Genomic DNA, 16,914 nt, shown 5'->3' with positions numbered 1-16,914 from the left:
GCACAGTTTATCTGAGCAGCAGAAAGCTTATAGCCTTGGTGTCAGGTCAGCTTTTCCTCAGATAAGGATTTGGTTTGGGGTTGTGATTCAGCTTGGCTGTTTTGGTTTCTTTGGGGTTTTTTTTGGTTTTTTACAATGCAGCTGTGCTGTGTTGTGATTCATTGTGAAGGAGAGGAAACAGGGTGCAGCAGTACAGCATTGCTAAACACAGGACTTTCCACGGCAGGGACATGACCCTGTCTGTAGCTGTTGCCCACTAACTCCAGGGGCCCTGTGCCAGTCACACAGGACTTGTGTGCACTTAGAAACCCACCCTGCTGATTTCAACCACCAGCAATTCATTTTAAAGGAAAGATGTCACATATTAGAAACAGTTTATTTTTACATGATTAAGAACAGCCAGCATCTCATTTAGAGGTGTGAGAGAAATAACCACTGCAGGCCTCCTCTCTGCTTTACACAGGTCGAGGTTCTGCTCAGGCACCATTAGCCCTTTGTCCAGGGCACAAGAGGCATGTTCCCCCCTCCCCACATCACCCCCCAAAGGCACCCTCCAGCAGCTGTGCACAGCAGCAGCACTAGGAGCAGGGCGATGCCTTGGGCAGCCACATGTGGTTCCCCCCAGGGGGAGCCAGAACAGACTGTGGCTGCTCAAACCTTCCCCTCTTCACTCTCAGGTTCCCCGGTTTCCAGCAAGAATCACGCGATCATTTTTCTCATAAAGCTCAGTTTGGGACTGTGGGGAGCAAAGGGGCATCTGTGGTGATGCAGTAGCAGGAAACCCTGACATGCCCAGTCCCATCATCATGAAGCAGTGCTGGACACAGAGGAAGGCAGCTCTCGGCTGCCTTGCACTGGGCACAGGCCACCAGTCTGCTCTGAGGCTTGGCTGTGCCCACCTGCCCCTTGCTGGGTGCCAGCAGGCAGCTGCTCACAGCTCAGCTGGCAGCAAGACCAGTCTGACTCAACTTTGTAAACGCCTCACACTATTCTCCAGGATAAACCCTGCCATGCACTGGGCACCTCTTCTGCTGCCCAGGGAACCACAATCCAGTGCACAAGGAAAACAGCAGAAAAAACCCACTTCTGCCTTGTGGATTCACCCCATTTATTGAAGGCAAACAGATGGCAAAATAACTAGAACACAGAAAAGTTGCAATCTGACTTTGGCCTCTGATTTTCCTGTGTGATTGACAGCACAATGAAGGAAAAAAAAATCTGTGTATTAAAAAAAAAGTGAAAGAGAGGATGAGAAGAATGTTGAACAATTAGTGACATCTCATGTGAACAGATGGAGGATTAATAATGACAAGGAAATTCAAAGCCATGCCTAGCATTCCTTATTGCAAACAAGATTCTGCAGGGGGTAGGGAAAATGCTCTCCAAGGAAAAGCAGCAGAGGATGAATCATCCACACTTGCTTTGTGAGCAGCACGGTTTACTTTGGGAAGACAGTGACCACCTCGTAGCCCTCCGGGGGAATCACCCGTTCCCGCGCGTGCTTCTCGCAGTAGATTTGGTCTTCCACAAAGAAGTGTCCTTTCTGCTTGAGATTGGTGCCACAGTCGCTGCACACGTAGCACTCGGGGTGACGCTGCTTGTCCCGGATCTTCACGAACATCCCTCTGGGGAGGAACCAGCACTCCTCAGTGCCCACCACTGCCTCCCTCCTCCCCAGCCACCTCCCACCCAGCCCAGACACAAACCAGTCCCAAAGGTGAACAGTTTTCTTCTGCTCCTGACAAGTTGAAGTATAGGCCCTACCTCTGGTCAGGCAGGTGTTAACAGCACTTTAGAAGCCCAACATAGCATGGCAACTCTCCTCTAGAAAGTGTTTCCCAGCACTGACCTGTGCACATTACACAGGGACAGTCCTATCACCTGTGGTGGCAAGAATGACTGTGATGGCATCTTTAGCTGGTGGCTGCAGACAGCACAAAGCATTTAAATGCCCAGGATCAAATGGCAGGCAGTAATTTTATCATCTGGGGAAGCAAAATCCAGGTACAAGCTAACTGGCAAAACAAATGCACAAATGCAGGGATGAAGGCTGCACAGCCAGCACTGCCCTTATGCTAGTGACTGACGTGGGAGAAGCACAGAGACCAGATCCTGGTTTTCATCTCAGACATGGCTGCTTGGGAGCTGCAGTAAACAGATCCAGACAAATGTGGGCCAGCTCTTAATGGAAGACTTCACAGCTTAACCCAACAGGTGACTAGGAAAACTACAAAAACTACACAGCAATTTGTTAACTACCATCAGCCTCAACACAACAATTTTCCAGTATTATTTTGTTTCAGCAGCCATCTCAATTTTCTGTAATTCATTAGTTTTGAGTGCTATTCAAGGCCTTGTGCTTTCTCTCCAGACCTACCCAGCTGGTAGAATAATTACAGGGTTTGTCTCTGATTCATATTTTACAGGGTATGAATTGCCTCTGTAATGAATCTACTGGTCCAGATGCTCCAGGCATGCCAGGACCACTCAATCACAGTGTGGTGGGTCTCAGCAACAGTGTGATAGCCTGTGGCGGGCAGCATCTGAAAAATCAAAATTCTTCCATGACAAGGCAGGTTTGGCTACCAGTACTTGACTGCTGTATAGTCAACTCTTAAGAAGAATTTGAGGTTGAAAAACTGAGCTACTTGAAGGCATGGGTTTTCAATGCTGGGTCCCCCATGTGATCACACTTACATTACAGCAGCTCTGCATCAAACCCAAACCCCAGGTCTGCTGGAGTTGGATTTTGCCCACATAAAGACAAAAAAAAAGTCTGCATAGACACAGTGGATGTGTGAGGTCCAACAGGAGAGTGGGGAGCAGAACACAGCTCTGCAGTCCCCACTGCCTCTGAGCACCAAGGCAAGTCTCCATGCCATGCCTGGGAGCATCAAGACAAGAAATGCATTAAACCACAGGCCCTGAATGTAAAGGTTCTTTTGTTTCCAAATGCTGTAAATGGATTTCAGGTAAGAAAAACGCTGCAGCAACAACTGCCTCAGGGTTTGACTCAGAGACTTGTTCTGGTTTCCACTGATACGGATCTGTAGATGGACACCCAACTCCTGCCTCATGGCAGGGAACTGCAGAGTTAGCATTATTAAAGCTGATGCCTTGAGTCTCCTGGATGCACTGGATGTGGGTAAGTGAAATTGTTTGGGTGCAGTACCTCAGCACAGGCTGCTCACCTGCAACCCCAGGGACAGGCTTACTTACACAATGCCAGATCCACACTTGTCGCACATGGGCAGCTTCTGGGCATTCCCAATCGATGAGGCCACCTTTGTGGTAGGGGCTTTGACACTCCTAAATCCAGATGGTTTGGTAGGGTCTCCTGGGGGTGGAAGGAGAGTGCTTCAGAGCATGTGAGATGCATGGCTTGAGGCTGTTCCTCCCAAACAGATGCTCTGCTGGGGGCCTGATATTCTTTAACCCCAGCTCTGAGGCAGGGATTCATGCATGGAAAGTGGGCAGGGATTTAGGGATGTGTGGGGAGCGAGAAGGGACACAGCTAGCTGAACCTCACCCTGGAAATGTGAGGGCTTGAGATGGTGGGCAATCAGATGAGAGTATTTTCTCATCTTAAAAGCCCATCAGACTTCAGCTGATGTGTCTCACATGCAGAGATGCACAAAGCAAAGCAAAGCCCCAGCCTTGGCAGCACTGGAGTCTGCCTGATGTGTTCTGATCACACACTCAGGGTCAAGCTGATTCCCAGATCTGAGCTCAGAAAGAGATGGGTGTTCTGGCAGGTTTGGGAGGACTGTCAAAGCCCTTTTCCAGTCTGCTGTCTGCTTTACAGCTGAGCTGGTTCCCCCAAGACTCCTGGAAGATTTAGTTAACAAACTCCTTATTGCAGAGCCCTGGGACACTGGGGATAACCTTGCACTCCCCTACTGTTGCATAGCATGCTCCAGGTGTCTCCCTATTGCAACTTCTCTAGGGCAGGGAATTCCTGCAGGGCCTTTGCAGGAGACATTGTGCTGACCTGGATGCCTAAACCAGCAGTGGATCCTAGATGCGGGATACGAGGCAAGCCTTTAAATATCTGCAGGGAAAAAGGAGCCTTTTATAAAATAACACCAATGATGGGACTAATCTTATATATATGACTTTTCCAAGGGGATCTACACCAGTTAACAAGAGAAGGAGGCTGCTGAGACCCCCATGTTATTTCACCAGAAACACCTTGGGCTGTGAGGGACAATGATGAAACCCTTCTGACCAGTACCAAACCAAGAGCACACTTACAATGGACATTCCCAGTGCAAGGGGTGGAAAAACCCTCCAAAGACGCACCCTGGTGACCAGCAATGTCAGGGTCTCACCACAGCCCCAGGCAGCATCACTGTAAGAAGAGCTGAAGGAAAAAGGGGGGAACTGCCTACGTCAGCTATGGGGCAGGTGATGCTGCACTGGTCTGCCTTTAGGGCAGCCTTCAGCTCAGAGGTTTGCACCCAGCTCTGTGCAGATGCTGGTCCAGAGGTGAAAGTCCCCTAGCCCTCCAAACACAGCAAGAGCCACCTGCCCTCTGAGAGTAGTTGCAAGTGACCTTCACTGGGAAGCAAGCAGCAGCAATCACATTTTCAGACTCTTCCCTATCACTTCTGTTTGCTCCCTTTGCCTCAACCAGCACTTTGCTCTTATCAGCAACACTGACAAGACATTTTTAAATCTCTCCTGATCAAACACCCTCAGGAAACGTGGTATGTTCCACCAGTGGAACCCTCTCCACTTCTGAGTACAGGGTCGGGTCTTAAAGGACCAGTTGTGGTGCTTCCAAACCCGCTGTGCCTGGCCCAGGCTCTCAGCTGGTGTAAGCGCAGCCCAGTCAGCGACGCCCCAGAGGGGCCTTGTCGCAGCTGGGGCGATGGCTCAAGCTGCCTTTCACAAGCCATTGCCTGGAGCCAGGCTGGGAGAGGGCGCCGTCCAATGTGCCATTTATCACACGGAACGATCTGATCGCAGCGGGGTGTGTTTGATGCTGGCCCAGTAGCACGGCAGGCTGCGCCGTGGGACATTATCAGCTCACTGTGGAATATTGCCAGAGCCTGTCCCGGCCCGTGATCGGGCAGGCAAACCTTGTGCCAGAGAATCCCGACAATGCTGCAAATCTTCAAAGAAAGATAAAACAGAGAGGCTTTTGCTTCTTATCTTCTTCACCGCTACTAAGCGCAGGGGAGGACCTCGGCTTCCTGAGAAGTCCGGGCTACTCCTTCCATGCAGGAGCTGAACCCTGGAGGGTGAGCTGCAAACACTCAGTATTTAAAAGATTCTTTCAGGTAGGTATTTTAACAGTATATTAAAGACTCCATGATCCTGGTTTCTTTCTTCCTATTGTTTCCTTATTTCCTTAATTTTGCTGTTTCTCTACAGATCCCTCAGACCTACCAGCACTTAGCTAATCTGTTTCTCTTTGTGGTGAATATCTCACCACCAGGTTTTTTTTGGATTAAACTGAACGTACCACTGCCAAGCTAATAACACAAAAGACTGGCCTAAGGACAAAAAAAATGTAATTCTTTGAATTCTTTTCCCATTCATTTATTTATTTAATTTTATTTAAGGGGAGAAGAGAGCATGATTTAGCCCCCAGATAAGTTAATTGGCTTTTTTTATCTTAAACTCTATAGCTCTGAATTGTACAAGTCCAGATGTCAGACCAAGAATACCAAGAAGAGGGAATTTTCAGAGGATAAAAGCTATGAACTGCTCACTGTAACCCAACTTCTATATTTTTACATTCAGCTGCAGAAGGGATACTTTTCCTTGTGTAGGGGGATGGTGTTCAGCAGTGCTAGGACTCACTGAACAGCACTATTTTGTGATACCATCCAAAGTCTTGAATCTAAGATGGTCTTTAATACTACCTTAAAGGGGGAATACTACCTTGAATACTACCTTAAAGGGGGAAAAACTTTAGAAACTATAGGCGATTTTGTAACTTTAAAAATTTCTTCTTGATAACTAAATGTTACAAGGGTTTCTTTCTGGAGCACTCAATGATTAAGAGATTATATGAGCCTACAGATACTAAAACTAATCAATGAGAGAATATGAAGGAAGCAAATTAGTGACAGGATCTACAGGTTTCTGTAGAGGTTACCTACATGTCTTGAACAATCAACAGCTAAATGGAAAATAAAGTTTTAAATGTTACTCAGCCCAAAGAACAGCAGAAGGAAAGAGTACACTCAGATGAGGTGTGCAGTGAGTACTCACCTTTCTCCTCTGACTCCAAGATCTCTTGCAACACAAGAAATGAAGCAGACTGTCTGGGTGGCTCATTTGACTCTTGATTCTCCTGCAGCATCTTGTAAACCTCAGATTGTCTGTCTATAGCAATGTTGCCTGGGGTCTGGTTATGCTGATCTAAACTGAGGAAGGAACAGAGAATCCTCTTGTTAAACAGAGGAAAATAAAGCAAATCCCTCTAGCAAAATGATGATCGTTTGACTGAAGAATGAACGTGCAAAGCACACGCATGACAGGAGCCCACGGACACAGAGGTGCTGGATGTGCTCCGGGTGGGCCTGGCACGCTGGGCTGTCTGCCCATGCTGCTGTCAGGAGGAACCTCCAAAGCAAAGGATTTGAAAATAGTCTGGGAAAATATACAGTGGAAATTACTTAAATCAGTGGTTTAAATTGCCAAATGCTGGACTAAGGGATGGACTAAAGGACACAGGAAGTTCCTGCCTGTCAGGTGTTCTGTAGTTGCAGTAAAACATATCTAAGACATCCATAAAGTGAAATAGCTGACAAATTTCCTCTAATAGCTCAATTCTATAATGTAGTCTTATATATGTAAATGATCTACTCAGTTTCACCATTCTTGGACCCTGTGATTGCATAAAAAGTGCATAAACATCCTGAGGTTCAGACTAAATTGCAGAGGAGAATCTTTTTCTTGAGGAAACAACTGCATACTTTTCAGGCCAATGACCGATTGAGTCATCTGGGAGTTACTCTACATAATAAACTCCTCAAGCATCAGAAGTAAAATCATCACATGAGTTATAAAATGCTGTTTCCATAAAAAGAATTTCATAAAATGTTTCCATCTTTAGCAATTTTCAGTGGAGCAGGAAGCACATTCGACATGCAAACAGTTGAACCTTTGAAGCCTGAATCTCAGTTACTGAAACTTCTCACTCAAAATAAAATAATTATGTGTCTTCTATTAGACAGAAGATGTCCCATGCTGCACATTACATTCATCTCATGTAAACTCATACACTCCCACTGCTCTATCCACCCATAAAAACATTATGCAAGAGGCCTTTCATTGCAGTTTGCATACTAAGAATGTTTCAATAACATGCATCCAAAAAGCAGAGGCTAAATCATCTTAAAAAGCATTGGAGTAAAACAAAGCCATCACATTTCAACCATGCATTGTGGCAGTGTGAAACATACAGATCAGCTCTCTCAGGTATGCAACCTTTATGTCCACTTGCGTATACCAGATTTCCAAATGGCTATAAAAATCATCAAACCCAGCTTTGTACCAGCAGAGTAAAACACCTCAAACAGCCAGGGCAGAAGGCTATGCTGCTTAAGTTAAAAAGCATCTCCAAAATGCATGTGTATCTTTTGACAGGGTAATGCTACAGGCACAGAAATTGTTCTTGCAAGATACTGAGTCTGTATGCCAGCTGGTATTTGGCACTTCCTGCTGCACAGGTACTTTATCTGCAGCAATCACCAGCAACTGGTGTCCTTTTCCATGAGTTCCCTCATGAAGGAACTTTGTAAGGAACAACCCCAACAACATTCATCAGATCTTAGACTTACACAGCCATTACTGGATCTCATTGATGGCAACTTGCAGCACTGACTGACTAATACTGGGTCACTGAGCCTTAAATATTGGCAAGAAGATAGTAATAAAAACCATGAAGACACAGCCTTGCACAGAATCTTCAAAAAGCACAGTTAATTTTTTACTAATGGTATTTTACTATTTTATGCCAGCCTGTTTAGCAAAGCTTACAAGGGTCTCAAGGCTACAGGAAGACCCAGTGCTTGCAGCACTCCCTTTTGCCATTAAACAATTGCTGATGTCTGGGGCTCCTTTGTGAGCACTATCAGCTCACCAGGCCAGCACAGAGAGCTGGCAGTGTGACACCTTCTGGTGTGCATGGTACTGACTACAAGCCAGAGCACTGACTTAGAGCAAGTAACTGCACTGAGTAACAAGGCAGGAGCAAATCCTCAGCCTCCCACTATCTCTTGGCTCCTGGCACATGGCAAAGCTTGTCTGTGTGGGTCCAGGGGTGAGGACACCAGCTTTTCTGCTTTGAAGTACATGGCTCCCAGAAGGGAACTGTGAGCAGTCCAGGAGCCATGAGATCTGTCTGTGTCCTTTTCTGCCCCATGGAAGCCCTTGGACTGACCACTGTTCTGAGCCACATGTCACACAGCTGCAAACTGCTTGGTCATACAGCAGAAGGTTCACAATTCATCCTTCACTGGACTCCTGTGAGACAGATAAAAGTGCCTTCTCCTTTCACCTGTCCTGACACTAAAGCTTTCCCTGTAAAATCCAGAGACTCAGAGGCTGTCACTTGGAGACACAGGCCAGGGGGTTTCCAAGTACCACAAAGAAGACATCAAACAGCCTTGTGATGCTGAGGCTCACCACAGGTCCTGCAGACCTCAGAGCATGCTGAGCATCCTCCACTCCTTTGGGCAGAGGAAGCCTGTGCTGCAGCAACCTCTACAGAAAAGTGGGCGGGGGTGGGAACACAGACTGTCCCTCCATGTGCCTGGTGCCTGCCAGGCTGCTCCAAACTCACGAGTGTTATCAGCCGGAGAGCACAGGTACCTGCTTCAGCCTGAAATGCTCAGCACACACGCATGGCCAATGAAACAAAAGAACAAAGACTGGCAGCACCTGTCAGTCACAAACAACAAAAGTAATTTCAAGTGCAGGAAAAATATCAGCTTTCAGGATAAAGCACTTCCCTACCCTCAGCAAACCCAGCTGCTGCAGATGGCTCCTCCAGAAAAGCCAGCAGCTGCTGTGTGGGTGTGCAGGGGGCAATGGACATACTGACACACTAAAAACCTGTTTTGGTGTTTGCCATGGTGCTGGGCACAGACACAAGGCAGAGAAAGCTCCTTTGAAGATTCATGCACTAACATTGGACAGGTGAAATGTAAATGCTGTTTTTGTGACCGGACAATGCCATGAGCCACAGACGGGGACAAGGGACTCGTGGACACCAAAATGCAGACGAGCAGATGTGCTGAGCTGGCTGCAGAGGCTGTGGGCAGGTTACCTGGGGAAATCAGGGCTAACAGAAGAGATCTGCCCCTGCAGGGTGTCCATGATGTTGCTCTGCGAATAGAGCTGCAGGGGAGAATTGAACTGCACATGCAGCACTTTGAGTCCCGGCACCTCCACTTCCACAGGGCTGTTGGGGCAGACCTGGGCCACGTGCTTCAGCTGCTCAGGCCCCACTCGGACCTGGCTGGGGCTGGAGGAGGTGCTGTGCCTGCGCCGCAGCTCGGAGCTCTGCAGAGGGTCATACACGGAGGCGATGGGAGCCTGCATCGCACCCACCGGCGACGGGCGGCTGCCAGCCCACGCATCCACACGGGCAGTGGGAGGTGCAGTTGTTTAAGGTTTGTTTGGGGTTTACATTGCCAAATTGAGGGGAAAATGCAGAGGAGGAAGAAAGAAGAAAGAAATTAATGAAGGACAAAGCCAAATACTTCAAGCCATCAAGCAGCTGCAGAATACTGTCTGAAAGACACACCACTGGATACACAACTTTACAGGCTTCTGGCTAATGCTGTGCCTCTGGTCTCACACTCCAGGTGTGTCCACACAAAAACTAAAAAGCAAGCACTCCACTGATAAGCAAATATATGGGTTGTAAAAGCAATGAAGAAGTGGCAGAAGGGGTTTCATTATACACTAACTCCCTGTGTACACACTTGTGGTCCCACTGTCCAGACAAAAAATGCCATCTTCACTGCTGTTCTTCTCAAAGCTAGCCTTGGCATCCTACTAAGGAGTAATCTCACTTCCCATGCCAAACCAGATGTGCTCAGCAGTGGGACTTCTCCATCCTCACCTGCTTTGTGACATCAAATCCAGTGCAGATATTTGCTTTTATTTCTATATGTACTACAGCCCTGCATTTATACCACACACCCTCTAAGGATGAAGCGTGAACTAGCTCTCCAGTCACATCACCATGTGCAGTGGCAGGATCAAGTGCTGGGTTCAGATAGGCTGTGTATCTGCAGGGTGCAGGATGGGGATGCAGATAAATGCCAATAAACCCAGAGCAAGGTCAGGCATGTACCAAATAACTCAGCAAAACAGATGGGCAGGAATTTGAGGGCAGCTGGAGGGTGTGTGAAGGGAGAAACTCAACATCCTGTGTTTGTGCACTGGGGAGATTAAGGTGGGTTTATAATGGCAGGCTGAGGTCCCTGGCCCTCACTGAAAACCAGCAGTAATTCATTTGCTTTTGATGACTCTCTAAACAAAAGCATATTGGCATCAAAGTCTCATCCACAGTTTTCCCAGCATTCCTTCACAACTTGCTGTTGTTCCAGCAAGGAAAAGATGAAAGAGATGCCATATATCCAAGATGGAGCAGGGCTGGCAATGGATGTTCCTGCTAGGAAGAGCAGAGTGAGCCACAGCTCTAGAAGGAACCCACCTCTTTCCTGGTCCCTGCAGGAGAAAGGGATCAGCTACAATTTTCCAGCCAAAACTACCTGGCTTCCAGGGAGACCTCTCACATGGAGGAGACACCACACTAGACCAGCAATGTTATCTCACTGCCAGATGGTCCTGTCAGATGCAAAGTCAGATTTTCCTTGTCCTTGCCCAGCTCCTGAATGAGGCTGCTGAGTCTACCAGAAGCAAATGAAGAACAATCTGTCACCTCATCTGCCAGCTGCAGCACTGTAACTGCATAGAAGGGACCACGCTGCAGACTGGGCTGCCAGTGAAAGGAGCTGGTTTCACTCATGGGCAAGGTGTCAGGCTTGTGTTAAACCACAATCAAGTCTTTGTACCCTGCAACAGCAGAGGCTGAAGTTACTTTTGCCTCCCCATTCTCAAATAAGAAATTTAGTCAAGTATTACTAAAAGCACTGGTCTTCCAGCTTTTATTATCAAAATAGCCAAAGCCTTCTTAGGCAGCTTGATATTGCTATGCAGAGACTTAAAGGAGTTAAGCAACCTGACCGTCACAGCCAGAAAACTTCCAGATAGCTCCTTTATTACCTCCAATGGAAAAAAGGGGAACTTTGAAAATCTAGGATAAAATAATGCCTTTGGTGAGGCTCAGTTGCAAACACAAAGATGAACATGCCCTTTTAAGTTTAGGACCCTTTCCAATCTCATACATAAAACCCCTCAGACAGGAATGAATGTTTCAGCTACTTTTTAAAACTCCTGTGAAAAGCAAAGTTTGATAATAAAACACAGAAATATCCAAATAGAGCCTGCCTATGAATCCCAGGCTAGGAACAGGGATGGGTGTGCTTCCTGCACTAGCTGGTGCCTTTCCTGCCCAGTGTTGCAGTGAAGCTGGCACAAAACACTAACTTTAGGAAGTGCTTGTAACAAGCTATCAGGCACCTGTTCAGACCAGCGGGCTGGTATGTCATGCTGAACGCACGCGGAAACTGCGTCGGTCTCTGCTAAACAAAGAAACACAACAGCATTAATTTCATGTCTGCACCTCATGAAACATTCCCCTCCAAGCCCTGTCCCTGGGAACAACATCCACACTTGTGCCTCTTCTACTTCCACTGTTCTGAAAGAGAGCTCCTCTTGGTTTAACAAACCGGTACCTTCACAGTGAACTTGTGTATCCTGGACAGGGAGGGGAGGTGAGGGAGGTACTTACGGCTTGGTAGGCTCCAGGGCCCCAGGTGATGTTTTTGTCTCCACCGCACTGTTGAAGGTCTGGATGTTCTCTGAGGAGTAGAGGCCTGCTGGGCTGTTGTACTGAGCAGTGATCACCCTGGGGGCAGAAGCTGTGGCAGCAGTGAAGGGCACTGCACTCCGATTGTGTGCACTTCCTATGTGCCTTATTTCCTGCATGCAAAGGAGCAGAGGCAACAATCAGAGATGCTCAGGCATGCAGGTGGATGTGACAGGGCAGCCCCATAGCCACTGCAGTGGTGGCCTTCATGTGTGGTCTCAGCTGAGGAGCAGGTGATCACAACCACCAAAGCAAGTGAGCATCTTCCACACAGCCTGAGGGTCCATCCTGGATAGCTTCAGGATGACCTTCAGAACATTTCAGAGTTGACATACTGGGAACAGAAGAGTTCAGAAACACTGCCAGAGCTATTAGCTCAAGGTGCCACACAGCTGGGAGCTCCTGCAAGCCTGCAGTAAGCTACACCACCAACCTTCTCATGCAAGACTAGAGATTCTAAACATTCCTTGCAATTCCTGAGACTGTGGTTGATTTCCATGGAAAAGTGAAGCTGAGGGGCAGAAAGAGGAGCACTTCTCAATGACATCTGTTTGGCTTCCTTTAGATAAGATAACCCAAAAAGAAGGGATTTGTCATTACTCCAAGTGCTCTGAGCATCTCTGCTCCTTCAGCTAAGACCAGGGTTCACAGCTGTCTTTGATGAACAACTTTGGAATTTCTGGACGAGAAAATCCACAACAAAGGTGTGAAGATGACCACTGCTAATACAAAAGATTGTCCACAGGCAGTGACAGCTAACTTTCAGCAACTTCTTCAGTGTTGGAAGTACAAACTATCACCCAGATGTTCTGCATTTGCTGCAAACTAGAGGCTTCCAGCAGTAGTAGTGTATACTTAGACACACAGGCTACAATCTAATAAGAAAAGGGGCAAATCCAAGTTAAATAAGATTTGAGCTAAGACTCTTCTTAATCGCAGGCAGTGCTAACAAAAATGAGGACATTTCTAAGCCACATCATCTGTTCAGCAGGCTGGGAATTAGCAGCCTTGTGGCAGAGATAACAACATACAGGGCTTATTTCTACCCAGAGAAGATGCTTGACTAAAGCAAGGAGAAAGTACTATGGGGCCTCACTAGAACAGGCATAAGAAAGGAGTAACAGCCACAGAGGTGGCTAAGATATCAAGGGCTAAGAGATGGCACCAAAACATAATTTTTGAAATGTTTCAGCCAGCCATAGAGACTGGGCACGGCTTCAATACAGGGCTAACAGCCAATGGCACAGGATGAAAGGGGCACTTCTCAGCATGCTGGGCCCATGGGTCCCAGCTCTAATTAACACAACTAGTTCCCACTCCCACTCTAAACAGGCACTGATTTCTACAGCAATGACGTGAGCTTTTACTGCCCTATGAACATCTCACAGCATTTGTTAGATAGAGATATAGTTACAAGATAAACACTCATTAGAAAAAAGTATGACTTAAATACCCCTACAGATTTTTCTTTAAATCACTTTTTTGTCTCCAGACTTCCTTAGGCAGCTGGCTAGCCTTCCCAGACTGACAGATGGGAGTCATCTCACTTCACAGCATTTGAATGCTATTTATGGCATCAGGCAGAGCATAGAATCCCTCAGAGAAGAGTGGCGTGGATCCAAAGGCCTTCATGAGTTACAAGTCATTTGAAATCAGTGGGGTAGCTCAAGATGTTCAGGTGTGGAGTGATGAGGCTGCTCTCCCACAGCTTTCTGGCCAATATATATAGATGTTAGCCATGAAGCTTTCCCACACACCAAAGGAAAAACGACCCTGGAGTAATTAGCTAATCTCCCTTTGTTGCAATCTCATTCAAACCACATAACAGGACTTGTGAAAATAGTCTTTCCCATGGCAAAAGTGTGGATTTTAGCAAAGAAAAATTTACTTTAGCCTGTATATCAAACCATGGGGAACAGTTATATCAGCATTAAATACACATGGCAGCCCACCATTCAGAGGCCATGAGTGGGAGAGGGTTACAGATGTGCACATAAATAGTCAGTGAAAGACTCAGGCAGAAGGTTTAGGCTAAGGGGGTTATATTCTCAGGTCAAATAGGCTCCAAGTTGAGATCACATCACAACATGCATTGAGGAAACATTTAAGCATTAACCAAGAATTAAATGAAGGGAAGTAATTTACAGTTTGGTTGGGTTTTCTTTTTAACTCTGGTTTCCTAAGAAAGTAAGATGTCTCAGTTACATAGTCAACATGCACATGGGCATGTTGAATCTGAATGTGCCATCCAAGCTGAATTCAGTTTGGCAGTGATGGAGGCCTCAAGGATCCTTATCTTCTTGCAAGTGTTGAGAAAACAGGGCAGCTACACGGAGAAGAGAGACTGACATGACATTAGTGCCTTGACTCCAAGAACTGCAACACACATTCCAGCACAGAATCCATATAAGAGCTTTTGTCCTACTTTTGGCCACCAGGTAGGTTTTCTGCTGTGTTGTAACACCGAGACCAAAAGTCAAGCTTTCAAAACTGTTGGGACATCTCCAGGAGCTCTCAAGTATATAGAGGTTACTGACTATAAGAGAGTTTATAACAGTTAAATAGAGAAATTGGTGCAGAAGCTGGTGTCTGAAGATTAGAAAAATCCCATCTGGAGAACTGCACGAAGGTGAATAACCCAAGAGTCTACAGACAAATATTACAAGAGCAGTAGCATTATAAGGGCATTTGGATAATCCAAATTCTCCAGCACTTCCTGTTACACCATGCTGTTCTTTCTGCTAGAGCTGTGGAAGGAATTTGCAAAGAACAAGTGCCTTCATGATCCCAAGATCAAAAGATAATGTGTTCTCACTGTCAAATATATTTATGTAGGGATTTTCCAGAGCTGCCAACCTAGGGCCTGTGCTGTGCAGCAGTTTTGTTAAAGCCCCAGCTGCTGGAATCATGTTTATGTGACAGTCTCTCATTTAATATTGGAAAAAAATCAGGTAAGTGACACTTCCAAAAACCTGTCCACCAGCAGGCAAGTGGAAAACATTAGTGCAAAAACACAGCTAGGCTGTGCATATGTGTAGGGACAGCACCTGGTTTATGCATTTGAAATGCCTAGGGTTTGCAGCATCTCTAACGCTGTGGCAATCCCAGGACCAGCACAAGGAAAAGGGGGAAAATAGTATTAAACAGCATCCCTGCCTGGAGCAAGAGTGGTAAGCAATGGTCTGTTGGCAGAGGAAGAACTGGCAGTCAGCTAAAAGGACATGATCTTATCCAGTCAGGACATGACCTGCTCTTTCTTTGAGAGTAGTGTAGAGGAGGGTGATTAATGTTGGATCTCTTCAGAGACACCTTCTGTCAGCACCTGCAGGCAGAACTGGAAGCACTTGCTCACTCTCCCTGCAAGCTGTGGCACTACCTCGGTCTCCTTACAGCAGCCCTGTCAGCAGTGAGCAGGGATACCAGCAGTGGTTATTTTGGTCTGAAGCTGAGGAATGGAAGCTCCCAAGATACCAGGTAGGATATTCAAGAGCACTATTTCACCACTATAAACTGATATCATGATTGCTTTGTCTGCACTGACATCAGCCTTGCTCCCCTCCTTCCTTTGCAGGGGTTATGTTTCCAGAGGGCCCAGCAGAGAGACTAGACCAAGCTAAACTAGATTAGCAACTGCACAGCTGCTTCTGAACTCTAGCTTTACTTAGAAATTGAAGTGATTCCTTCAACAGCCCCCTCTCTATCTGAAACTACGCCCTCAATAAGAAGCAGCTCCAAGTGGCTTTGGAGCACTACCCCATGTGCTCCTACTGCAAATCACAGAAAAAAGCTATTTTTCAATCCCATGGGCAAACAACATTTGTGGGACCCTAGCTTCAGGTCAGACATGCAAATCTTCTGCCAGATGAGTTTTCTGGGATTCTAGTTGTCACTGGCTGTAGCCCTCTCCAGGGGCAGATGGGACACAGCTGTAGATGCTGCAACACAGCCACTCTAGCTGGGTGCTAAGGGGGTCCCATCACCACCACCGCAGCCTGCCCAGCACAGAGCTGCCAGCCTGTGAGGATGGGAAAAATATCCCTGTGCCAGAACAGGAAGCAGATCAGCATTTCCTACTGCACCAGCTGCAGGCTGCGTCATGGGGAATTATCAGAGAGAACAATGGCCTCTTCCTCCCTCTCATATGAGGGAGATACTGACATCAAGGCTGTGAAATCCCCACAGCTACATTAGCTGTCATGTCTGTGCCTGGGGCCAGCCAGTGGCGCGTGGCATGGGTGTCTGCTTCCTCCTCACCAACACTTCCACCATAGGACCCATTTCCACCATTGGGAATGGGATCATGCGGCTTCAGGGAAATTCTCAGCTGTCGGTGAAGCAGGAAAACAGCCAGCCAGCCCAGGATGAGCCACCTCTATCAGCTGGGCTGGGACTGAAAAAAGCCATCTGTCACCTCCATGGCCTTGTGCCCTCAAGTAGGTTGGGAGCAGACTAGAGTGAGTGTGGGCTCCTGGGTCTCTTCCACCCTGCAGTGATGTGGCCAAGGCCATCCTGTGCAAGGCCTGCACTGACCTCACCACCACCAGAAGCAGGTAAAACCTGGAGGCTTTTTGTACTCACTAAATAAACTAAACAAAGATATGAGGGTTCAAACAGCTTCTCCCGTTAAGTGGGGTTTTCCTCTCCCACAGGCATCAGCTGGGCTAGGCCTCCTAGGTGCTGGCTAATGCCTGCCACTGCACCTACAGCACCCTCACTGCCCTGCCTGCCCCTTCCCAGGCCACCTCTCTGCAGTCTCTGGAGGAAAGAGAGGGCAAATATGGGACAAGGGGCTGCTTGAAGCCAAAAACTAGTTTCAGGTGTGCAGTAGTGATTTACAGACTGGCCAGCTCTTGGAGTCAGGGGATTCACTCTGACCTCACGTCACAAACTAAAATAATAAATTAAAAAACAAAATTAAAAAAAACCCCAAACCAACAACAACAAAGACA

At 47.1% G+C, this 16,914-nt stretch overlaps 1 protein-coding gene across 2 annotated transcripts in view; it reads right to left on the bottom strand.

Moving 5' to 3' along the window:
• Nucleotides 1–357: 357 nt before the first annotated feature.
• Nucleotides 358–16,914, bottom strand: part of PDLIM1 (PDZ and LIM domain 1) — a 43,556-nt gene continuing 26,999 nt past the window's right edge. The window contains exons 4-9 of one of the 2 annotated variants that reach the window (XM_015632551.2): nt 11,888–12,078; nt 6,226–6,380; nt 6,114–6,133; nt 3,992–4,051; nt 3,220–3,337; nt 358–1,625 (exon numbers count right to left, since the gene is read on the bottom strand). In XM_015632551.2, the coding sequence (XP_015488037.1) occupies nt 1,624–1,625; nt 3,220–3,337; nt 3,992–4,051; nt 6,114–6,133; nt 6,226–6,380; nt 11,888–12,078 (546 nt within the window). In that variant the 3' untranslated portion in view covers nt 358–1,623. The remainder of the gene's footprint in view (nt 1,626–3,219; nt 3,338–3,991; nt 4,052–6,113; nt 6,134–6,225; nt 6,381–11,887; nt 12,079–16,914) is intronic. The other variant, XM_015632550.2, reaches the window with a different exon arrangement.

This window comes from Parus major, chromosome 6 (assembly GCF_001522545.3).
Source record: "Parus major isolate Abel chromosome 6, Parus_major1.1, whole genome shotgun sequence".
NCBI lineage: Eukaryota > Metazoa > Chordata > Aves > Passeriformes > Paridae > Parus > Parus major.
The sequence above is the reverse complement of the archived record's forward strand: the minus strand, read 5'-3'. Positions and strand labels throughout refer to the sequence as shown.